At 42.9% G+C, this 25939-nt stretch overlaps 1 protein-coding gene across 3 annotated transcripts; it reads left to right on the top strand.

Annotated features, from left to right (window-relative positions):
• Positions 1-243: 243 nt before the first annotated feature.
• LOC114550967 (protein Shroom2) lies at positions 244-24698 on the top strand. 3 transcript variants are annotated; one of them, XM_028572003.1, is made up of 11 exons: positions 244-463; positions 1130-1374; positions 1787-1935; positions 13980-14102; positions 14324-16655; positions 16923-16972; positions 19328-19951; positions 20895-21368; positions 22047-22221; positions 22714-22986; positions 24041-24698. In XM_028572003.1, exons 2-11 carry the CDS (start codon positions 1171-1173, stop codon positions 24311-24313), a joined length of 4677 nt encoding a protein of 1558 aa, XP_028427804.1. In that variant the 5' UTR covers positions 244-463; positions 1130-1170; the 3' UTR covers positions 24314-24698. The 3 variants fall into 3 exon arrangements, with proteins under 3 accessions (XP_028427804.1, XP_028427806.1, XP_028427805.1); XM_028572005.1 differs by lacking the exons at positions 244-463; positions 1130-1374; positions 1787-1935 and adding an exon at positions 4627-4903; XM_028572004.1 differs by lacking the exons at positions 244-463; positions 1130-1374; positions 1787-1935 and adding an exon at positions 8979-9347.
• Positions 24699-25939: the final 1241 nt, after the last annotated feature.

Below are 25939 nucleotides of genomic sequence, written 5' to 3'. Positions count from 1 at the left end.
TTCCGTAACGGTCATGACTAACTGACTAACTGTCACTAACCCCCACCCTCCCCCAGTCCTACCTTTCTTGTTGAAGAAAGAAAGAAAGAATAGTAAGGTTAACTCTACTTGCCAGAATGTAAGCACAGAGTGAAATAAATGACAGAGGTTTACGCGGCGCACCTGAAGGTAACACATGCTGCCCGATGACGTTGCACGTCGCCGCTGGAGGGCGCGGTGACATCATCGATAAGGGAAGCTGCCGGCAGGTGCGGTCATGGGAAGCTGGTGTCAGGGAGCGGTGTGTTGGGACGGGAGAAGCTGAGAGACGGCTCAGACGTCGCTGTTACTCTGAGAAGAAGAGAAACGGTTCAAAAAGTCCGTCAGGCTGTCGGCCATCACCAGTCGGAGTTAGACACCGAGAAACGTCACCGTGTGCTTCTGGTGTTGGGGAGGTTTTTTCTTCTGACAACTGCTGTTTCAAGTAAGTTAAAGGTCTTGGAAATTCAATAAAAATCTATCAGTTTCTTTTGGGAGTTTAATTAGATGTATCTGCTGTAAACATATTGCTTGATTTGAAATAGCGACATGCCGTTTTGTCCTGGCATTTGAATAACTTTCTAAAAAATATATATTACAGGTTAATTGAGGTAAGTTATATATCGTTCGTCTAAAGAAATGCGTTTTTTTTTACATAAATACATATAAATCTATAAAATTCGAATTATGAAAAACTAATCGCATACTGTTATCAAAATCACTAATCTTAAATAGTCACTATGTACTTTAATAAGAACTTAAAGTCTTCAAACAGCATTGAGATCAGGGCTGCAACTTGTTTTCATTATAGATGTATCTCTGATTTTCTTGATTAATAATCGTTGGGTCTAAAAATTATCCGGAAATAGTCAAAGTTGACATATTCAAATCACTTGTTTTGTCCAAGCAACAGCCCAAATATACATTTTTGAGAAGGTGAATCAAAAGAATTGTTTGGCTTCCATCGCTTAGCAAAATAGTTGCTGATGAATTTTGTGACAATCAACTAATCCTTACACTTCTTTAAGGAACAATTTGTCATTTCCATGACTCACAATAAAGTGTTTTATAACTATGTGAGTTTTGGCAACATAAATGCTGAATCTTTCAGAGCGGACTGATGTTGATGGAGCTGACTAAGGCGAAGGCATCATGGACGCCGTGGACTACAGGGACGACCTGAGACTCTCAGCAGGAAGGATGAAGTGGTGGAGGGAGGAGGACATGTGGAGAGGCGCGCAGCGGCACAGGGAAGAGGATCACGAGCTGGTGGAGCTGCTGCTCCGAGGCAAAGCACCCTGGGGCTTCACCTTGAGGGGAGGCACAGAGCACAGGGAGCCTCTGCTCATCACTAAGGTAGGAAATGATTTCACATCAGCACCAAAACTCTGCTGCTGCTATTGCACATGCATGGGAAAGCCCAGCAGGGCCTGCACACGCTGAGGAAGCTTAGAGCTTTTAGTGTCAGCGAGGACATTTCTCAATTAATTGATGGTTTCAGCTCTAGAAATTGCCAAAGACACAGTTTTACATTTAAACAATGAAAAGGAACATTCCCTCTTCTGTTAGCGCTGCCGGGAACTGCAGCTTCCATGGAGCAGTGCACCGCCAACTACTGTACCTCAGGTTACAGCCGCTGCAGGATTTAATTTTTAATCAGAGCACTCAGGTTGCCGGCCACCACGTGAGGAGGAAATAGTATCCTAAGTTAGACATCCACCTTAAAAGATGGCTCAGAAAATGATAGATTGTGCGTGCGTGTGTTTAGGTGGAGGAGGGCAGTGTGGCGGCGGCAGTCAGTCTCCAGGCCGGTGATGAAATGATGAGCGTGAACGCCGTTCCCCTCAGCGGCTCCCGTCAGGAGGCCATCTGTCTGGTGAAGAGCTCTCATAAGACCCTGAGCCTGGTGGTCCGAAGGTACGTCTACACTACAGCACATACAGTATATCTGAACTTAGGTACCGCTACAAAACCTCTTTTTTTAATCCCTTAGTTTGAGAAAAGTAAACACTTTTCTTTTTGTCATTTAGCAGAGGTCAAAGTTCTAAAATGTCTAAATACTAGCATTGTCTAAAATTATGATTTTAAATCAGGAACTGTCTGATCAAAGAACAAGTAAATAAGATTAGAAATCTCACCATAGGAATTTCATGCTTCCTTTCTCTACTTTATTTCACAAATTCAAACTGTCTACTACTGAAACATCTCCGTCTTGAGGTTTGATACCCGGTCCTATCCATGGTTGGTTTTGTGTCAGTAAAAGTGTTTTGGATTAACAAGAACCCAGCCATTAGGAGGTCGGAGGTCAAAGCCACAGTTCCCTGACAGAAGATGAATTTAACAAGTTTTGGTGCCCTGCATGCAATAAGCATATGGCAGAGAGGAGCTCAGCAGACACACAAGCTGAAAAGAAAATATAGAAATAGGTAACACTCTGCTCAGAAACACGTTATGTCCTAAAATTCCTCAAATTTTTCTTCACTAACCATTAGTTTCTCTTATTAAGGTGGGGGGGGGGGGGACCCAGGGGCCTCTCGCTGCTTGTTTGCCCCTGAGGGTGAAACAAAAGCAGGTATTGTGGAGGCAGCAGAGCTGCAGCCAACCCTGTTATTTCAGAGTGCAGATAATGACTCCTAAATGAGGCAGAAAGGAGTCCCCTCTGTCAGCTGGTATGACACTGACCCCACCAAACCTCACCAGCTTCAAACCAGCACCCACTCTCTTTGCTTGTGGTACTGGGAGACAGGAAGGGTGGCCCTCTAGCCCAGTTCAGCCTTCAGGTCATGAGTCTCCAGTTTCATCAGTTTTGATTTATCAGTCTTAGTGAAGACTTGTTAATCGTTTAAAGGATCACTTTGGTATTTTTCTACCAGGACCCTATTTTCCCATGTTTCTGTGTCTAAGTGACTGATGGGAACACAGTGTTTCCTTTAGGATTCTTTTTAGCAGTGGAGGCTGGTCTGAACTGGTCCAGTATTCAGCCAGACCGCTGCAGTCAGCAGGCAATTGGGCACCTTTGATTTCCGTCCACTAAAAGTTCTGTGTTTGCCGCTGACAGACTCAGATTATTATTCTAAGAGTCTGACAACATTATGGAAAGGATCCCCACATAGATAGAGCTTTTTGTTAAACATTAGACGGCCTCGAAATCACCACCGCCATCAATAACCCACCAGACTCCACTATCAACATGTGCAGCAGCACGTCAGTGTTCCACCTCTCCTGTTGGCAGTTCGGAGTATCTAAATACTGATCCTCTGATGGATGGAGCTCCACCTTGTGGAGGCTTGGGTCCTTTGTGTATGTGTTTGTGTGTCCTTTGAGGACCAAACATTCTCACGGTGGTACTAAAATGTAAGCGATCCCCTTCTAATTAAGGATATATTTGTTCTTACTTCCTTAAAACAACTTAATTTGGGACACGTTTTGAGGGTTATTACTCGCATTAGGATCAGCTTTAAGGTTAAATAATAAAGTATTGTGCTTTAACATCAAGAGTGACATACAGACTACTGGGGTCCATATTCACCTTTGTAACTAACATATTTCAGTATTTCATATTCCAGGGACGCCTCAAATATTGTATATATATTAATATATAAATATAAATGTCCCTCCTTTTAAATATTTTGTTCACCTATTTGATTTTTTTAAAGAAAATTAAGTATACACAGTATTCATTCGTCACACAGCAAGTTAATTTTACATTTGATATATGTAAGTGTTATCTATATGTATTACATCAGGGGAAAAGATCTCACTATAGGTTAAATCCGATTACAGATATGTGAAATAGTGTCTGTTGTTTTAATAAAATGACCTTACTCTATAGCAAACTAAGGTTGTTCAAACCCACAGATCTTTATTTTTAATTCTGGCCCAGAACAGGGAAACGGTGACATTTTAAATGTTAAACGATAACGGAATAATTAACAAATGTTAACACTTCAAATCCAACATGATAGAAACCCATTAACTTGAACATTGACCAGGTGAACACTGAACAACAGAAAGTTGATAGTTAATTTATTTCTGGCCTCCTGTAGGTGCTTCTTTAAACCCTTTTTACTACGTGTGCTCCTGAAGTCCTGTCCTGTCAGAATTATATGCTCACTTGCAAATGGCAACAGAGTCTTAAAGCCTGAATCCAATTACTGGTTGCAAAGCCACAGGCGTGGGCTGAGCTCTGCAGAGTGGGTTGAGTCAACAGTGGGGAAAGGTGGACCGTCGGTGAGTCTCAACAACCGGCTCCTGCTGAGGAAACTCTTGATCTGTTTACAGAGCAAACGGCAGGCTCCTATTCAGAGGGGACATTCAGGAACTCTCTCTGAAAAGAGATCGTTGAGTCGCCCTCACCGCTGCTTCAGTGCGGGCGCCCTCCCCTGTTGGCAGGGGTAGTGGTACGGTCCTTGTTGCCTAGGTGAGTCGACACTGCTTAATGGGATAGGCCATATCAGCAGAGCCCATTGTTTTCAGGGGCTTTGGCCACTCCAGCAAGCGCAGAGTGGGCACTCCCGTCTGCTTTTCTTCCCTCTCTCTGGACACGTTTGGTTTTTAGAAGATAACAGAGAAGATTTACACTCCCAGGTGCTTCCTCTTTCCCTCCTCTCTGTCTCTCTTTTTCTGTATTACTTTAATTTCATCTCCTCCGATTCAATCTTTTGGTTTCCTGACAAGTGGGATTAGATCAGGAAAGGGTGATTGAGTTTGAGACAGCAGCAGGTTTCCTTCGTCTGGATGATGCAGAAACGTCGAGACGCACCGACCCACCTATCCCAAAACGATCAGCTGTAGATTTAGAAAGCAAACCTGACAAACTGCTTTTTAAAGTCCTGAGGATTTATCTAAAGTTTGTAAAAATGGATGGATGACCACACTAGTGCAGGTAAAACCAAATCTTTTTACGTGTCTAACTGATTCTATAGCTTCATCTGAGATGCTTAGCAGAAAATGTGTCAAATCCCCAGAACAGCTCTGAAAAACCTGTTGTCCCTCTCATACACACACCGATATCAAGCATTTGCAGAGGTTCTTGCATTGATTCACTTAAGTGTCAATGAGCACCAAATGTTATACCACCCTGTGCTCAACAAAATATGTATTTATCTGCAGCAGTTTACAGGAAATATAACAAAGAGGAATCCTTTTATTTACTGACTAGAAAGCATGTGGAGAATAAATGTATATGTCCTGAATCTTAAGACATTTTTACCGTGCATCTGGATCCAGATGTGCATCAAAATATATATTCGCCAAAGTTTCTTCCCCTTCAAGTAAATGCATCCGGAAATAATACATTTTAAACATTGTCACTATCTCACAAGGCTCACCAACCCCTATTTAGTCAAAATCCCTTCCCGCAAACAAAAATAAGCCTTTTCGTCCAACTTTGGGGTGTGATAAAAAGCATTTCTAGGGGGGGGACAACAACATTCATATTATACAATGTCATTAGAGTCCATCTGTTCAACCAATGTAAGAACAGGTTACCAGATATTACTGAATTTAATATTATTACCTTGTAAATAATAAGGAATTTGTTCAAGAGTGAAATAGTGCATACCATTGTTGATCCAGTGTTTAAATACAGGTGGAGACTTATCCTTCCATTTGAATAAAACAATGCGTCTGGCCAAGAGAGTTGATAACGCTATCACAGTTCTATCCCATTTGTCTATTCCAAGTTCTTGTGGTCCTACTCCAAGAATGCCCGGCTCTGTATTACATCGATCACACTCTGGGTCAATATCAGGTGCAATTCTGGCCAACTTTGCTTTTGACCAATGTAACCGGTGAGTAACTTTTAAACTGGATTATGATATGGCGTAGGCAGATAGAGGATGAGTGTATGTTATTGAGAGCAGCCTGCCGTAGCTCGTCTGATATTGATAAAAAGCATTTCTATCATAAAGTCATTCAGTTCATTAACATAACTATTTTTACTGTGTAGTTTTTGAGTAACCCATTGTCAAAATCCCTTCCAGCAAACAAGAATAAGGCTTTTGTCTTACTTTGATGTGCAATAAAAAACATTCCGTCCGTAAGTAATTCATGAACATAATATTTTTGGACTTAGATTCTGCACTAAGATCTCATCATTACCCCAAAAACACATCAGGACCTGACATTTATGCAGAACAAATCTGAAACATTTAGCAAGTTACCATCAGTGTTTGACTAAAATTTGGTTGTTTTGCATAAATATTCAACATAACACATATACATATTTCCCCACTTTTTGTCCTGCCTTACCCCTCAATCTTACATAATGCAAAAGAAAATCAATGTCGGTGTTTTTTCTGGAATTGTATTTTAATTGTATTCTTGACAGAGTTAAAAAAGCCCAGCTTTTTGGCAGCAAAACCAAACCATAACAACCAGGGTATTTAAATAATTTTAGGATGTTCTGTCATCTCTTTCATACAGGGTGAACCCTGTACGTCTTATCAACAGCTGGTCCGATCATTTCTACTGTTTTCTGTCATTCTTTTATTGACTACGGAAATAATTGTTAGTTGCAGCCCTAGTTTTTGCAGAATGTTATATAAATTAATTCTTTGGCTTGATATCGGTGTAGATTTTGTGAGAACAGAGCCACATGTTCCAGCTGTAGCTTTATCGTCAGGTTTGCATTGTGTCAAAGTTTGTACTTTCCCCTCCAGTACATGTTATTCTCCCCCTCTTTTTATTTTTTTTGTTGCCAGTGCAGGCAGTGACACACACCGATAAGCCCAGCTGTGATGACGCTGGCACTTTCTATTGTGTGGTCGTGTTCAGAGCTCAGCGGGGCCAGATCCGCCCCACAGGCGGCTGCTGCTGCTGCTGCTGCTGCTCTAAATATCTCACTGCACATCAGTGAATTACTTACTGTGTGCATCACGTTTGCTCGACGAGGATGCAGGTTTGTTGGTATTTTTGGGGCTTCCTTAGTCCTTTTTGTAAGACACCAACAGCTAGATGATAGAGGGACAGATAAAGATTGAACTGCTAATATGACACAGGAGCACACACAGGTCTTTTAGCCAGCGATCAATCCAAATGGAAGAGGCTAAAACCAGAGTTTGGTTGTTGTCAGCCATGAGTTGAAAAAGAAAATCTAACATCCAGTTGAGAAGTTATTTTTGTTTTGCTGCTTTTTTATAAAATTTGACAAAACTAAAGTTGCAATAAATCATATTGCCATAGGTTTTATGGAAGTGTATTTTGTAAATCAATATATATTGTGGTATATTATATGATTTAAAATACAAATCTAGATGAGAAACTGTTAAAAATAATGACGAGTATGCCTGTTTTTGGCCAATCGAGCAAACTGAATACCTAAGAAACCAGGGTTTCCTTTATTACACTGATCCAAAAAACATTTAAAAATCCCAAATCAGTCCTGCTCATTAGTTTGTAACATTTGCCAAAATGTCCTAAAACCACCAGAGATATTGCACGCATTGGTATAAATCTCACAGTATATACTGTATCATCAAACCACTCGATTAACACCATACAACTCTGCCATTTTGACTGGTTGTAACATAAAAATAAAATGGATTAAGGATAGTTTTTATTTCTATAGTTTGTGGCTGACTTTACAAGTTGACTTCTCTTCTCTGTACTGGCTGTTGAAACAGGCTGACGTCCCTTACGTTCTACAGCCAGCCTCTGGTTGGTTCAGAACGCTGCAACTTTTCTCTTCGCAAATCTAAAAAACCTAAAAATAGCATTTTTGGTTGTCCCAAATGTTAATAATTTCATAAAAGGGTATGGTGTGTGCTCTATAGATGGCCTCCACCCTCAGTCCTTTTTCAAGATATTTATTTTCCTCCCATTACTACAGCTCTCCTCATCCTCAGCAGCCACATATTGCTCCCTAATTCAGCCTTTCTGACTTATTTACAGCCCAAATGTTTGGCTGCCTCATTTTCTAAATGGCTGAACCAAGTTTCACTAACATTTTGGTTGATTTTCAGTCAATCGAGAGGGATTTGATGAGACGTAAAATAACACCTTGACTCGCAGGATAATGTGAGCAGTAACTTCCCTTCAAACACACATGATTTGTTTTTCAAAGTCTGCAGCCTCTCCTCCCCAGTGGAGTCATCTCTCAGTGTCTGCCTCCCTCCTCCCCCTTCAGCCTGACATTGGCTGGTATCTCTCAAACATTCCTGTCTGCTAGGTTTCCTGACAAGGACACTGAAGTAGTTCTTCAACAGACAAACAGGGTTATGAAATATAGTCGTGCTGGAATGCACGGCTCACCGAAGTATCAGATACCAGGCCGATAACTGGGCAAAACAGTAGGAGAATTTCCCAAGTTTCAAAATATTATTGTCAGAGCCAAGTTTAAAATGTCAAAAATCTAACATGAGAGCTATTTTTTATTTTATTTTTTTAAATAATAGATCTCTGTAAAAGGGGAAAAAAGATCATATTTACCAGTGAGCTCTTTAGATCTCTAGGTTGAACTGGAGCTGCATTTGGTTGGGGAAGTTTAACCTTTACAATCCTCTGGTTCTTTGTTTATCTTTTTAGTCTCTTGAGACAGAATCAAACCTTTTTTCTGGACAATTTCACAACGATAAATATCATCATATAAATTACAGTAAAAAATAAAATGATCGTAAGTCATAGTAAAATGTAAGAAGACAGTGTAAGGAAAAAAGTACAAAATACAGTAGCAAGTTAACACGGGCACTGGCCCAGACTGTTGACTGTTTAGTGACTAGACTTGCTTAGTTACAGACAGAAGTGACTTGATGAAGCCATTTATTCAGTGCACAAAGGGATTGTGATTTTTGTAACCGTCTTGTTTAAAGGCTCATGAACAGCCAGTATAGTTTTTTGGCAGCAAAAAATGTAACCCTATTATCTCTCTACCTTGTGACAAACTGTTAGCTGTTGTGGTGTTCACGCCCCGCTGATTCAACTTTCCCAGCAGGCCCAGCGGCTCTGCAGGCCCAGCAAACTTGCAACCCAAAAACTAGATTACAGCAGGAACGCCGGGCAGGACAATAACTCCTCCCCTTCACCTCAAATCCCCCTTTATAATCCCCGAGGAAATCTCCTCCGCAGCACAAGGTGCAGTGTGTTTGTGTTAATACTGGGAGGAAGAGGGGGGGGGCGGCAGCTCTTTAGTCATGGAGTTCCCAGATTCCTCAGAACGCTCCTCTCTCTCTGTCAGACCTGTGGGAGTTGTGGTGTCAGAGTGCATCTTTTTTCCTATCCTGAGGTGTTTTTGAAGGCGTCTGCCGTGGAGAAGTGAGGTGGAAGTGTCCTTTTTGAACCAGGACTGGTGTAGAGCACAAAGACAACTTACACAAAGAAAACTCCACTTGGTAAGTTACCATGTTTTCTTATCATGTTGTCGCTCCATTTCACTTCATTTCATTTAGAGACCCCCAAGAAAGTCGCTTTACAGCGCATGCTGTAAGTCTCCTTATTAAGTCTTTCAATAATACAAATCGGCTTGTTTCAGGTATTTATACTTACAGGCTGAAGTATTTTTACAGCAGTGGCAGATTATTTCAACTGGGTTATGAACTAAGTTTGAATACTTGATCAGAGACCAAAAAGCTGTAATGAGATAGAGATTTTCTGCACTGTTTACAGCGATTTGCGTGTGACGTGACTTTTTAGTTATGTCTTTCTAAGCCACCTCCGGATCTGTCAAGACTTTTTTTGAATTTATCGATTAATTATTTAGGGTTTTGGGTCTAAAACCCAAAGATAATCAGTTTATAATGATCAGAACAATGACAAGCAGGAATTCCTCACATTTGAGAAGCCAGAATCAAAGAAAATGTGGCATTTTTGCATTATAACTCACTTAACCCGATCAGAATATCTGTAGATTTATTTTTTGTTGATCAACTTGTTTCCGTACTACCCGGAATACTGTAAATACAAATTATACAGATATTACTTCAGAAGTATCAGTCTCTGTGTGCAGTTTAAAGACACAGCTGGACTAATTTAACTACCAACTTGGATTTATTCTCCTCATTCCTCCACTGGAAGTCCAACATGCCACAAATCAATGTTGTACAAGTTTAGATTTCTCCACACAGATCTCTAGAGGTTTATGTGGAGGGAATGATGCTCAATGGGAAAGGAATGTTTTGGTGGGAGGAGATAAGCGAGTCTTCTTCTGTATTTCTTCTGAACATGAAAACATACTTTTTCAGCTCACTGCTGATATATTTTTCCTTTGTTTACTGCCCTTCTTTAGCTTTATCAAATCCTCTTGTTGAGGTACTAGTAGCCAACTGGGTCAGCGGTGTTTCAGTTTCATGTTCTTTTCACTAATGGCCTCGGCTCGTATATCCTGGGTGAACGCTGGCGTCTCCTCCCCTGTGGAATATCTGTGACAGAGCAGCTGTATCCCCTGACAATAGACCTTCAGACCTTAGAAAGAGTGACATTTGCATTTCAATTGTGCAGAACGCAACTCTCACTTTGTGTGTCACATGAGCAGAGGGAGAGAAGGTTTTTAAGTTAAAGTGCATTTGCTGTTCCATTGCTGCTGTTGCCTTATTTACTAAATTTTTTTACAGTCTTGGTTTGTTTGGAATATAGAAGAGAATAAGAGCTGTGTAGATACTCTGCTTTGGCTTATAGCAGTGGGAGAGCCTTCGATCCCAGCAAGGTGCATTCAAGCTTCAAAGGTGGTTGCCTGCAGAAAACCTTATTTGGCTGTTCTCATGAGTACCAGAAACTTTAATTTGTACAGTTTTATTCAGCTAAAATTACTGCAATGGTAAGCTGATGCTAATTTAAAAATCAAATCAAACAAACCTGACCTCCCAAATAGAAACTCAGACTTTAAAAGCCGTTTGATTTTTATTAAATATGTATTATTTTATTGAAATGAATAGAAAACCGTTTACAGTCCCATTTTTAAACTGTATGAAGCATTAGAGAAACTCCTTGTTTAACATGTCTCTTCATCTCTGATCATTTCCCAGACAGGAACTGATCTGGAACTGTAATTTGTAGTTCCAAGAAAGCGGTATGTAATCAAGTCAAGGTAACTTTATTGTCCCCGAGGGGCAATAGTTTGTACAGCCAGCAGACAGACATAAAGACAAGACACACAACAGTACAAAACATGTAATCAAACAGTATCTAAAAAACCAGAGCAAATAAAATACATTTACAACCGTTCTGGCAAATTGTTTAAAATGGAAATGGAAGTCGGGATAAAAGAGTTTCTAAGTCTATTGGACCTGCATCTGGGCATGGAGTACCTACGGCCTGAGGGAAGTAGCTTAAACCGGCAGGACAAGGGGGGGGGCTAGGGTCAGCTGCAATGGATTGGGCCTTCTTTGCTGCTCTGTTGGAGTAGATGTGGGAGACAGTGGGGAAGTCGATGCCTGCAATCTTGCTACATGTTCTAACAATCCTCTCTAGTCGTTTTTTATAGACGGAGAACCAGACCAGCAGATAAAACAGAAGGTTAAAACACACTCAATAAAACATTCTCATAAAAGTGGGGTCGATGTTAAAATTCCTCAGTTTTCGGTAATTTGGGCTTAATTGAAGGGGAAATGATGACAGCGCTCATTTGGTACACCTCCAATTAATTCCAATTAGTGAGTGCAGCAAATCAGCTGAGCCTGCAAAAATTGTTTACCATGCATGCATACAATTCGACCTATAGATATATGCGGGATAATCAAGTTTCCGAGAGACCAGTATTCCAAAAACAAATCCTGAATATATAATTTGCTCCGGTTTAAATGGAGCATTGAGTTCCAGAGAAAATTCCTACTTTGTTTACTTTTTCCCTTCTTTTTTTCACCTAATTTTGTGCACTTCTTTTGACTTTGTGTTTATTTGAACTGTGTAAAAGGAGATGAAAACTCTTAATATCAAAAACAACAAATCATCAAACCACAACAGCTTGACAGGATAAGAATGTCTCTTCTGTCCATTGAGGGATTATACGCAACAAACCAGCGACAGTAAAGATATCCGAGACAGGTGTTATTGTTAGAAAAGTCAGGAAGTCTTTATTCCACTGTAGCGACTGGGAGTCTCTCAGACTCCTGGGAGGTGGCTAACATACAGTGAATATCCGAGCGAGCGTATCCCTTCTCTGAAAGAATGCAGCATCTCCATCATGACCGGGCAGGGTTAACGTTTCAATCAAAGTGAAGTCCCATTTGGCTGAGATATTTCACAACGGACTGGCATTTGAACTTGGGTACTTGGGAAAATTTTCCCAATGAAATTTTAACGAAGACAGTATTTTAAAAGATTGTTAAACATTCAATTACCACAGAGTAGTCTGTCCTTCTAAGAGCTTTTTATTTTCTACCATTTATAACTCCTAATTGGTGTGAAACGTTCTGACTTCAAGCTACAAATTAAAACTTGGAGGAAAGAGAGATCATGGTGGTTGTGGGGTGGGGGGGGCAACCTGTGGATCCGCCTCAGGTCAGTCTAATTTTTCTAAAAGTTAAGCAGCTAAGCTCGGCCTGGGCCATATGGCTGTGACAGATCTGTCTCCCTCTCCTGTGGTGAAAACCCTTCACAATAAGAGAGGGGTCACATGTTCCAGCAGCCATTATGAAGTTTCCTTGGGCATAGCACTAAACACCTGCCTGCTTGGACTGAAATTATTAGACATCATTCTGTGAGAAAGTCTGCTCCCTGATTTGGTCCAAAATCCAGCAACATGTCAGCATTTCAAAACACAGATTTGTCCTTATAATGCAGCTGTAATTTAAGGAAATCTCAGACATCATTAGTCCAGCGTCAATGGAGGGGTGGTAAAGTGGTGTAAAAGCAAAACTACAACGCTCTCTAGCCCTCAGACTCTCTGGTTTACTATTCCTGCTTCAGAAAGAAGAAACAATATTGTATTTGATAATGTGTTCTTCCGTGTCTTGTCATCTCTTTTGTCACCGTTTGATGCAGACGTGTCCTCCTCCTCCTTTTCCTTTTTCTCCTTCCTTCATTTGCTGCCCATCAGGGCTAAAATGGTTGACGTTGTATCACCACGCACAATGGCGTCAGAAACCGACGTTCATGTGGCGAGGAGCTTTCTCACCAAGATTTTGCGAAGCTCTATGAGGTACCAAAAGCTAGTCACGTCCCCCGTTGTGTTTGCTGGTACTTTATGGTGATTGAGTTTTTACATGGTGCTTTGTGCTCCTTCCTTTGTATTTGTATATTACGTATTTATTAGAAGTGTGGTGCTAGTTTGTCCACACCAAATGTCCTTTAGATCTTATTTGCACGTTTGTGTTGTATTTGTCCCACTTATGTTCAGCCTCTTCGTAGTTGTCGTGAAGTAGACACATTATATTATTTTTCTCTGGTTTGTGTGAAATTAGGATGTTGACCAAATTCTTTTGTTTTTCAACATGCTCTCCAGGAAAAATCGCTTCAAAGGGTATGTGCAAGTTTGGTGTAACCACATGCGTCCATGCTTAGGGACTTGAAGGAGTTTGTCATTAATGTTGTTAGCAGATTCTTATTGTGTCATAATATTAAAAAAATGTAAGAATATTAGTCATATTTGATATACTGTATATATATTCAGGCCAGTATTTCCTTAGATACTCGGTAGTGAGTTTGGATCCTCATTGAATGACTTGCATCAATATTAATTCTGACTCTTCATCTGCAAATGTTTCTATATTGGGAGATTTAATCTCTTGGACAAACAACCCATCCAACAGAATATCCGTGTTTATAACTCTGCGTTAAATAATGATGAAAGAATGATGTTTTTCATTGGAGCATCCTCGCACTTTCAAAATTCTGCTTGTTGCTAAAATAGGAATATTTGAAGTGTTTAAAGTGACACGTCATCATTAAGTCATAGAGTGCACATGGCTGTTGGAGGAGAGTGACAGGTTTGCCAAAACACATGAATAAATGTTTAACCATTCCACTCTGCAGCTGAACTGCCACATACTCCCTTGTGTAAAGTCTTTTGTTACCTCTGTGCCCTGCAGGAAGAATGATCCGGGGGGTCTCCCCCATTCCTGGCACTCCTCCAAGCTGACAGAAGAGGAGTCGGGGCCCGCCAGGCGAGAGGCCACCTCAGCGCCAGTCCGGCAGCCAAAACATGAGGCAAAGTGAGACTAGGCTCTCTTTCAGTTTCTCTGTGCAGGGCTAAAAATAATTTTGGTATTAATTCGTTAGTAGTGGTGTGTGTGAAGGATATTCTTATTTAATTAAAATGAATTGAAGTCACTTTTGAAGGCAAAGTAATAAAGCTATATTATAGCATTATAACTTTTTTCAATTCATCAAGTTCAACTTTTTTTTTTTTTTTTTTTCCAACGTTGCACACCAGGCCCAAAGAGTCATCCAATCAAGGGGACCAGAACACCCAGCGTCAGCTAGCCAGCCAGTTCAGCTCAGCGAAAACCATGGAGAGACTGGAGCGTCCCTCTCATCCGTACCCACCAGGGCGTTTTTCCCCAACTAAATACATCAACAGTGCTGAGCCGCTCGGTGGACCAGCAGGCAAAAGACACTCCACGTTCAGCTGTTTCTCCAGCACCTCCAGCCCTCCTGTTCCTGACCCAGGCACATCCGATAGGAAGGGGATCGGCACTGAAAATATTTTCTTCAAGGGCCCTCAGAGTGCAGGGCCTCAGCAGGCGGAGCGGCCCAGGTACCTGCAGCCGACGCTGGGGAACGGAGGCTGGGAGGGATCGCGGGGCGAGGATCAGCCTGCATCTCGGGTCTCAGTCTCAGGGAGACCCAGCATCGGCCCAGTGTGGCAAGTACCAGAGAAAAAGAAGTCCCAGTCTCCTCCCCCACCTCCTCCCCTGCGCAGTGACAGTTTCGCCGCCACAAAGGTGTTCCCTTACTCTGAAGGGCCTAGTGGTCCAGCAAAGAGCCACAGCAGGTCAATCGCAAAACCGACGGAAAATAACGACCAAAACGGCCTCAGATCTCACCAGGAGAAAACTTCAACGAGCAGACAGAACTTCACCCCCCTGCCCACCCCGCTGCCCACCAAAGACTTCCTCCATCCCAACACGGCAGCTGACCACAACCAGCTGCATCCCAACAAACTCTTCTCGCTTTCCAGCAATGACGTCAGACAGCCTCATCACACCCAGCTACCTGCCCACCAGAGGCAGTACAGTGACGAAAGCCCCCTCTACCTACAGACCAGGTCAGCTCCTCCCACCAAGATTCAGAGTGTAGGAAGCTACTATCGCAGCCTCCAGGATCTGCCCACAAACGCCTTCAGCCGCAAACACGTCCGGCACTCCACAGCATCCATGGCAAGTTCTGCTGCAAACCCCAACCTGGAGAATGGGTGGCACAACAGATACTACGGCCTGGCGAGCAAGCCTTCAGCTCACACTGCTGGGCTCCAGGCCAGGCAGGGAAAAGCCGAGGGCCGAAGGGGGGAAATGGAGAAACCCCACTGGGTAAACAGCAATGAACCAAGCTTCCCAAGTACATTGAAGACAAACCTTAAGGCAAAATACTCTGTACCTCAGTCCCAGCTACCTTATAGTGAAAACAAGGAGCGCCATTCCCATCTGGGGAAAGGTCTACATTATGAACCCCAAACCTCTGAACTTTCTGTTCGGAGCCACAGCCCAGCGGATGCTGCAAAGAGAGGTGAGGGTCGTGCTAATGACATTAAAAGACACTTCCCAACACACCAAAGTAATGATCATAAGGTTAGTCTCTCAAGGCACCAAGACCCATGGGTGCCTCAAGAAGATCAGCGAATATCCCCTCTGAAAACCCCGCTTCTCCACTCCCTGGCCCAGGAGAGTAGGAGTCTGGCTGTGAGGCAACAAGCAGCTACAACCGTGGGTCTCACGTCCGCCCAGGATGCCAGTGACGCCATGGCTGCCAGCAGTGGCAAATCGAATCGCCGCGGCGACCGTTATGCCACTTTCCTCCGCAATGAGATCCAGCAGAAGCGAGCCCAGCTGCAAAAGAGCCGTAGCGCTGCAACACTGACGTGCGAAGCCGAGGATGAGGAGGCAGAGGAGTGGAGATCCAGAAAGACTTGTTCTGGTGTCTCCTCCTCCAACACCTACAAGGACCACCTGAAAGAGGCACAGGCCAGGGTCCTCCAGGCCACCTCCTTCCAGAGACGAGACCTTGAGCCTCTTGGACCAGAAGCGGCGGTAGTTAAAACCTCCACTGGACGCGTTAGAGGACGTAAGCGCTTCCCCCTGGCCAAGAGGATGCACTCTTTCTCAGAGCCTGACAAGATAGACCAAGTGGGAGTGGAGGGAGAACCTCAAACAGGGTCATTTGGAGAGAGAAGGAAGTTCTTTGAGGCCAAACCGGCATTTCCCAGGCCTGTGCCGAAGTCCGGTCAGGGTACAAACTTGAAACACGATCTTTGTGAGATAGAAAACCCCAAAGAGAGAACTCCCTCTGGAGAGCCCGAGGAGGCTCACTCAGCCGCAGACCCCAATCCCCTCAGCCCTGGACATAAGCAGGTCTTACTAGAGCAACAGAGGCTTGGGACCTTTGCGGAGTACCAGGCCACGTGGAACAAACAGAAGAAGTCATCAGAGGCCAAGACGCAAGGGAGGTTTCACTCAGCGGAGAACATCTTGGATGCGGATGCCAAGGAGAAGGCTGTGTGCATCCACGAGAGATCCCGATCTTCTCCCTCTGCAGACTTCTGTACACAGGTGGGAAGCCTAGAATATATATGTATTTGTTTGTCACTAAATGATGTGAATTATCTAATGTTTATAAATATGTATGTATCCAAACAGATGGCACAAAACCTACCAAGTCTGTCTTACAAACATGAGATGCTTAGTAATGATGGATGGCATGAAAATAAAATGTAAAGCTGTATTTTTTTTTTTAATAAGACTGCATGTTTGTATCAAAGAATTCATAAATGGATTTGCCGAGTTAAGCAAAGAAGCCCTTTCCTTTTCTTTTTGCAGAATATTCCTTCACTGTGGAGAGACTCCCACAGCCAGCAGAGCAGTTACAGGTGAGATTAAGATTTATAATATGTACATGTAAAATATGGCGCTGTTAGATAATACAGGAGACAATAGAGATGAAAAATAATTAAATCTGCACACTCCAAAAATTACACAAACTAAGGATGCAATCAAAAACGTCAGTCTGACAACAAACAAATTATTGACTCTTCTTCTTCCCACCCTTACTGTATTACTTCTAATGCTTAGTAAGTGTTTGCCCAAAGGGTTCGGTATGTCAGTAAATATCCAGTGATCTGAGGGGAAGCAGGATGGCACACTGTTCACCAAATAAAACGGCACTCTCCAAAGTGTCCAACAGGACCTGCTCGCTCGGTCTGTCTCTGTCCATCGCCCGGCAACATCCACCAATGTGAAGCCATGTGAAGTTTACGTGTAAATGTGGAATGTATTTGAGTGGTGAGATTTCCGGGCAGGGACAGAACTCGTTTCTGTTTCTCATTCCATGTTTCCGGAGCTGAAAGGAAAATATAATTTTCTGTCAAACTAGATCTCTTCCCAACGCTTATCTCAGGTTGATGGAGCTCATGTTAGGGTGAACGGTATCTTCTGGACTCCTGTAGTAAACTACACCCAGATTTACAGACGTGTCTGCGCAGTTCCAGGTGATTTACAGCGAGTGGAGAGTGTATCATTTTTAAACTTGAGCTGCTTTTGAAAAAATACACTTATCTGTTGCGTACATGATCACTTTCTTGGCTAAATGGTGAAATTAATCCACAGCATTTGCTCCTTTGTTGTCATGTTTTTTTGTATGACATAAACACCTTTCAGGTAATACAATGTTCAACCACAAGTGTCAGCAAACCCTGCTATAAGATATCTTACATACTGTATTATAAGTTGAATGGTTGCCAAGATTCCTTCTTTCTAGTTTTACTTCATGCCACTTTTTAGTGGGTGGTGTTTAAACAAGTTAAAATTCCAACCACTGAAGTCGGAGGTCATTTGTGCAGTTTTACTATTCAACATTAACCGAAACCCTCTCATTTATTTAATGCCCATTTCACTTTAAGACTAAAAGATTTAAATGAAGCCCTAAGTGTTGCTTATGTTTCTCAACTTGCCAATACATTAATGATAACCTGGATTAACCAGTTAATTAAAGTTTATTTAAGTGGCATGTCTCCTTCCTCTTTTAAATTAAGGGACATTTAAGAAATTCCATTTATCTAAAGGAGCCTGAGCTTAATTTCTGCAGTATTGTCTGCTAAATGAGTGTCTTCACTTTTTTCCAACATAAATCTAAAATTATAAAAGTACATGTTGATTATTTTAGTGTATGAATGAAATTTTTTGAAGCCAATAAAAATCTGTCAAAGGATGGTAAATTTAGAGTGGCCAAAGTTATCTTATCATAAATAAAGGGAAACAATATAAAGTCTGGATTAAAAATGGGGACTTTCCTTTTAAAAATCCAGTTTGTCCTCAGTTTATTTTAAACAAACCGCTGTAATCATATTATTTAATGTATTGCAGAGAATTTTTAATACATCTGTACATCAATGCATGATAATTACAATAAGTCTTTATTTAAAATAAAAAAAATATATATTTTTTTTTAGATGAAATGTTTCTTGAGGTGTAATCCAACCTCTGTGTTTGGTTTTCAGTCCCATGCCTCAGGTTTCCTAAACTGTAACACACACACTGTGAACAGCAACACACAGAATAAACCAATCAAACGTGTTAGTGGAGGAAACATGGCGGTGCATTAGCCAGGTAAACAACAACTTGTGAACTTTGCACACCGGTCTTAAACAGGCTCCTAATTCTCCAAAATGATAAGCAGTTGAATGTTACTGTTCATTTTAGCAAAAACATGCCCACTGAACTGCAGAATAAAAGTCCTTTTTTTAGATGTACTAAAACCACTAGAGTGAAAGCCTTTTTTCATACACAGAGCTGTGGTTCAACCAGCTAGAAAACTGCTTCTGACTCATGCTGTCTTGATGGAGTTTGGATTAATGCCCAATTTCTTCCCGGTACTACTGAAAAACACACATATGGAACGTATCCATGAGTACCCGTGTGTAAACAAACTTTTCTTAACTTTTCTCCTCTTAACCTGTAATATATGTTCATACATATTCAGTGATGTCAATATACTAAACATATTTTAAAAGTTCTTCCAAACAGATATATATATTTTTTTTAAAGAAGAAAAGTACAGACTTCTTGCACCAGAAAAGCTATACATACACATGAGGGGGAGGAACATTTCATAAAACATATTCAACAGATTTATAAAGAGACAGTTGTTTGAGATCCTTTTGTGAAGAAGCTAAAATTAGACTTTTCCGTCAGGTACTGATGGCGTTTGTCTTTATTTTGACCTCTAGAGGAAAAACAGAGAGCAGGCTGCGATACCAACCCAGCCACAGCCCACAGGCGGCTCCGTCAGTCCCGAGAAACCAGGGCCTGGTCCCAGGCCTCACTGACCACAGGACCAAACCAGACGCTGCCAATCCTTCCCACACCACACACTCCTCAGGTTCTCGCAGCCTCAGCCCCAACCCAGGCTCCCAGAACCCATCCCAGCTTCCACAAACCAAGGGCCTCCTGCCTCCGCCCAGGCCCCATTTAGGCCCAGAAACCACATCCTCCTCCCAGGAATTCCTCGCTGGCGCCCAGGCAGGCCCGGCAGCGCTCCAGCCTCTGTCCAGCTGCAGCTCTGACACCCAGCACCATGCCTCTGCCCAGAGCTCCTCCGCTGGCCCCGCCCCGGCCAGCTCCCTGCACCTCGGCAGGACGTCCAGAGCAGACGTGAGCGGAGAAGGTGGAGAAAGCGAGGTGGAGAAGGAGCAACCGCAGCCACCTTCCTCATCATCCCCGTTCTCCTCCTGGACTGCCGCTCTGTTTCTTCCCGCGACCGATCGAGCGCGGCCTCCATCGCCACGGTTTGCACCTCTCAGACTGACCGACAAACCGCCGGCGGTGTTCGTGCAGGATGACTCAACGCTCAGGTAAGCAGATTAGCCAAAGTGCTCCAGGTCTCCTCGTTACGTAAAGCTTTTTCCTTCTGTTCTAGTACAATGGGCTTTGAATTTTAGGTAAACAAGTTCCAGTCAGGCAGGGATAAACACACCGATAACAGAGTGTAGAAAGACCAGATGATTATGCTTATATGTCAGACTTCAGATAACACTTGTGGTGGGATTGACCTCAAATAGAATAAAAAGTCTCAAAGGCATTCACCGAAAAAAGAAGCTGATGAAAATGCCTAAAATTCAAATGTGCCCAGAGAGGAAGATCACAGTGTGCTTGATGTCGATTTCCTCCATCGAACTGGAGGCTGTAATTTAGTTATAGCCACATTGTGTGCTGTTGTGACCTTAGTTTTTTTCCAGTGCAGTTCTACTGTATGATCCATCCCTTAATTAGAACCGGTCGACGGTGTAGCTCTGATGTGTATTAAAAAAAGGTTTCCATACTCTGTGCTTCATTCTTAGAATGGCTGTTTTTTTAATAGTCCAGTTAGAAGACCTTGTGGTCCCAGTACTAGAGTTTATGCATCGATCTGATACCACGTAATTTAGCCCCGACATTTTTTAACTTTAAAGTAGTTTATTTATGTTCTTTTTCTGTTATGACTGACTGTCAAACTGGATAATACAAGAAAGTTCTACGGCGTTCATCGTTGTTTGTTCATGTTTCACAAAGAGTTTAACAACAATGATATAAATCATATTGCATCCTTACAGGGATAGTAGTATACAGCTATACAGCAAATATAATCAAATATATGACCCACTGGTATCGGATCGGTACTCGGTATCGGCCGATACGCGTGTTCAGGTATGGGAAATCGCTATCGGGAAGGAAAAATGGTATCGGACCATCTCTAATAATTAATGAAAAAGATGAATAAGTTTAAGGCTTTAATATTGCAATCTGTTTCATGTCCAGGTCAGAACATGATTTGACCCTCCCAGCTGAGATGGACGTGAACAGTCCGGTGAGGAAAGTCCCCGTGAGGATCGTCCACTCTGAGAGCAGCTCGGAGCGAGAGGGCAGGGCCTACCTCGCCTGCAGCGCCTTCCAGCCGCCGGCACACATCCCCTCCACGGAGGGCCCGGCCTCGTCCCCGTTCAGCGCCTTCACCCGCCAGGCCCCTCAGGACCCGAGTCAGGCTTTAGTCCAAGACTCGGCCCCGGAGTCCAGCTCAGAGGAGGACGCCAAGAGAGAGGAACTGGCCAGGGACATCATGGGTAAAGACAAGTCCTTGGTGGACATCCTGGACCAGAGCGGCAGGATGACCACCATGGACCTGATGGAAGGACTCTTCCCCACGGAAGAGCAGGTTCTGGAGGGGGCCCACCAGCGCCGGAGGGCCTCCTCTGGCTCCAGACTGCCCACCTCATCCCCCAGGAGCATGGACAGGTGGGACATTGTAGCAATACAGCCAGGTGTAGAAGCTCATCTCTCTCTAGAGAACATTTGTTCAAATGATTTATTACATTAGAACTGCTTGCCTTAAACTTCAGCAGCTTCAAAAACACAGCAGTAAAAACCATTTCAACTTTTCCATGTGCTGTGTGCATTTTGTGAGTAATTGTAATTGCATCCAGAAAGGGGGTCTCCCTAGTATCTATCCTGCTTATGTTTTTTTGAGCAAGACACTTCACCTGCGAGATCTTCTCGGAGTGAAGTCTTTGTCTGGTTGACTGAATTATCCTGGACTTCATCATCTAATTGCACCAAATTTTGATAACTGGATTTTTAGAATCAAATTATTTTTTTAAATCTATTTTCACTCTTAGGAATTAGATAAAAAATGTTTTCAACAATCAGAAAATCCAATTTGCATACAGTATGTGAATAGATAAATGCACAGTCAATGCATTTGTTATAGACCAATACAAGTTTGTTTTCCAGTCCAGCCTGTTGAACCTTCAGTCAGCCTGCCCTCTGGTGGACAGATGTCTCATCACAGTTATCTTCTCCATTCAAAACTGCTGCTTGTTTTGTTGCAGAGGGAGATTTATTTTTAAAATACCCTATTAGATTAATATTTTCCTATTTCCATTGTATACGTGTCTGTCTGTCTGTCTGTCTCAGGAGGGAGGAGGAGGACTTGTCTGCGTCAGCAGCAGCCTCTCTGGTCCCCAGCTCCTCGTACTACAACACTTCAGCTCCCAAAGCCGAGCTCCTCATCAAGATGAAGGACATGCAGGAGCAGCTGGAGGAGCCGGACTCGGAGGACGAGCTGGACGTTGACCTCGCCAGTAAAAAGGTAAAACTCACCCACTGAGAGATAGACGCCATGTTATATTATGCTTTATAACACTCCGCAGCTGCCATCAGTCAATATTGACAGAAATCAGAATCAGAAAAGGTTTTATAGCCACAATAAGTACACTTATGTGGAATATGCCTTGGTGAAAGGTGCATACATAAACAAACTAACAAACATATTAAACGTTAATATGAAATATACAATACAGAAAAACAAATGTATACGTACAAAGTAACCGTTAAAAAAAAAAATGCTGAATGGGTTGTGTGCAACATTTGCAAAGAATATATAGTTTGTTCAATGGGCAGATCTGAAGTCCAGGATGAAGGTTAGTGCATGTGTAGTTACTGGGAATGGGGGGTTAAGAGTCAGTGTCAGTAATTGTCTTGCTTTTGAATTTGCTGTGAGGAAGAGTAGGAAAACTTTCTCCTTTCTTGTTTCAATGCTCTAAATGTGTTTTACTCCATTTGTGTTTGTCATGCCTTCCAGCAAGAGCTGATCTCCAGCCTGGCGAGGAAGCTGGAGGTGCTGCGGGAGGCACGGCAGAGCCTGCAGGACGACGTGGAGGACAATGAGGCTCTGGGCCGGGAGGTCGAGGCCACCGTGCAGCGCCTCTGCCAGGCCAACCAGCTGGACAAGTTCTGCATGTTCGTGGGCGACCTGGACAAGGTGGTGAGCCTGCTGCTGTCGCTGTCGGGGCGGCTCGCCCGGGTGGAGAACGCTCTGAACACCCTGGAGGACGAGGCCTCGCCAGAGGAGAAGGTAACGGCCTCAGAATCTGTTCAGATAATGCATAGTTGATGTCCATACTGTCCACCTGATTAAAGGCTAACTTCGTTATTTTTCAACCCATGTCTTTGTGTCTAAGTGACTGCTGGGAACAACCGTCTTTGACATTGGTCCGGTATTAAGCAAGAACGCTGCAGTCGACAGTCAGCGAAACAAGCTACAGTATAAGTTATTGGGTAATTACACACCTTCAGTTTACATCCACAAAAGTGCTTGTTTTCCCACTGACAGGCTCCGATTATTTTCATGTGTCTGACAACATTATGGAAAGGATTTCTAAGGAGGTCGACCTTTTTGTTAAAGAGTACGATTTTTTTTTTTTAAACATAAAAACATCTTTGTTTGCTAAAGCCACCAGACTCTACACCCAGATTTACAAGTGTCTGCACAATTACAAGTGATTTACTGTGGGTGGAGAGTGTATCATTTTATCCTTAAGCTGCTCTTGAAAAGCATCGTAAAGTACACTTCATTCAAAGTCAACGGACACAAAATAAAACTCAAAAGCCGTTTTGGTTCGTCTGTCCACTTTTCCAACAATCCCAAATCCAAATCCTGGTTTTGGTTGAAATAAACACATTTCACATGTACATGTGAAAAAAAAGTGTTGGCTCTATACACGCTAAAAGTATGTGTTTTTTTAAATGGAGTGTGGCGGGTTAAGCGAGAGCGGTCTCGGAGCTGTTTCTGGTTAAACCGAGAGGATTTTTACTCTTTTAAAAAAAAAAGGTCTATCTCTGTAGGAATCCTTTCCATGATGTTGTCAGACACTTAGAATAATAATCTGAGTCTGTCAGCGGCAAAAACAGAACTTTTAGAGGATGAAATTGACGATGCACATTTGTTCTGTAGGGTTACGTTGCAGCACGGTTCACGGCTGCCGGTTACAGCGTTCTCGCTCATTACTGGACCAATTTCAAAGATTGTTGTTCGCATCAGTCACTTACGCTCAAAAACATGGGGTGACAATGGGGTCACCCAATAAGGTTGCCCTTTGATAATAATTATAATATCCATCCTTCATCAGCGAACCCTGACAGAGAAGCGTAAGCTGCTGATGCAGCAGCACGAGGATGCCAAGGAGCTGAAGGAGAACCTGGACCGGCGGGAGCTGCTGGTTTCCGGCATCATGGAGGCCCACCTGGACGCCGAAAGCCTGGATGACTACCGGCACTTTGTGAAGATGAAGTCAGCCCTCATCATCGAGCAGCGTAAACTGGAGGACAAGATCAAGCTGGGTGAGGAGCAGCTCAAGTGCCTGGTGGACAGTCTGCCGCTGGAGCAGAGGCCGCTGCTCTGATGCCCTTCATATGAAGAAGCATCTGGCTTCTCAGAAGAAATACTGGACCAAGATTGAGGCACCAGTTGGGGGACCATTTATTTATTTATTTTTTTTACCTTTTAGGGTTCTACATGTAGCATTTTGATATTAATGTCATTGTTAAATTGTGTTCATGGCTGGAAGGATTTCAAAAGTGCATCTCACTTTTCTTATTTGGTAGTTCCGCGCTCCTCAGTTGTTCTGGCCCCCCTCCTTGAAGGCTGTCTCAAAGCTCTTATTCCTGCCCCGAGGAGCAAGGATAGAGGAGAGATCTCTGAAGCGCTATGAGCGAGAAAGGAGGATGGAGGAGGGATCTCTGAGGAGCTGTGAGCAAGGATGGAGGAGGGATCTCTGAGGAGCTATGAGCAAGGATGGATCTCTGAGGAGTTATGAGCAAGGACGGAGGAGGGATCTCTGAGGAGTTATGAGCAAGGACGGAGGAGGGATCTCTGAGGAGCTATGAGCGAGGATGGATCTCTGAGGAGTTATGAGCAAGGACGGAGGAGGGATCTCTGAGGAGCTATGAGCAAGGATGGATCTCTGAGGAGCTATGAGCAAGGACGGAGGATGGATCTCTGAGGAGCTATGAGCAAGGACGGAGGAGGGATGTCTGAGGAGCTATGAGCGAGGATGGATCTCTGAGGAGCTATGAGCAAGGACGGAGGAGGGATCTCTGAGGAGCTATGAGCGAGGATGGATCTCTGAGGAGCTATGAGCGAGGATGGATCTCTGAGGAGCTATGAGCGAGGATGGATCTCTGAGGAGCTATGAGCAAGGACGGAGGAGGGATCTCTGAGGAGCTATGAGCGAGGATGGATCTCTGAGGAGCTATGCGCAAGGATGGAGGAGGGATCTCTGAGGAGCTATAAGCGAGGATGGAGGAGGGATCTCTGAGGAGCTGTGAGCGAGGATACAACGAGAGCAGCCTTCCCCGAAACCGTGCAGCTGAAAGCTGTTGCTAACTCCGCCCACACAGCTGACGAAAGGAAAGGAAGCAAGTGGAGGAGCCAGGGTTGCAATTTAAAGGAAGTGAGAAGCACCACAAGCCTCTATTTCATGCCAGTGGTTTTGTTATTGTTTCTCAAAATAAATTTTCCCATGTGACCCTTTTTGACAAAAATAATTCTCAGAATTGAGGAGCCTCAGGAACTAAATTTGGTCAATTAGACCGATAATTTATTAAAAAACGACGGCTTCTTTGAGGGCAAATTTTTTGCACAATGACAAGAACACAGAGACATTATGTTGTCATTTGTAGTTAACTGATTCACGACTGTGTTTGTGTGTGTATATATATATATATATATATATATATATATATATATATATATATATATATATATATATATATATATATATATATATATATACATACACAAACCAAATTATGTTCTCAACGAAACCCAACTTTGGTTGTCTTCATCTTACAGTGTTTCCAGTCTCCCTTTATTATTTGTGTTTCTGAATGGTTGTATTTAAGTTGCATCATGAGCTTGCTCCCCCGCTGGGTGTGTTTTTAAGTTTTATTTTAGTAAGATTTTCTAGTAATTTATTGTAGCCTTTTTGAAAAAAATATATGGAGAAAGGGGAAATGTTTCCCCAGTA

This window comes from Perca flavescens, chromosome 24 (genome assembly GCF_004354835.1).
Source record: "Perca flavescens isolate YP-PL-M2 chromosome 24, PFLA_1.0, whole genome shotgun sequence".
In the NCBI taxonomy this organism is placed as follows: domain Eukaryota; kingdom Metazoa; phylum Chordata; class Actinopteri; order Perciformes; family Percidae; genus Perca; species Perca flavescens.
This window is presented reverse-complemented; position numbering and strand designations above follow the sequence as displayed.

Coding starts and splice junctions, on each gene's coding strand:
- LOC114550967 (XM_028572003.1), top strand. CDS start 1,171: ATGGACGCCGTGGACTACAGGGACGACCTGAGACTCTCAGCAGGAAGG. Junction 1,936..13,979: donor CTGAGCCTGGTGGTCCGAAG/GTACGTCTACAC, acceptor TGTGCCCTGCAG/GAAGAATGATCCGGGGGGTC. Junction 16,973..19,327: donor AGCCAGCAGAGCAGTTACAG/GTGAGATTAAGA, acceptor TTTGACCTCTAG/AGGAAAAACAGAGAGCAGGC.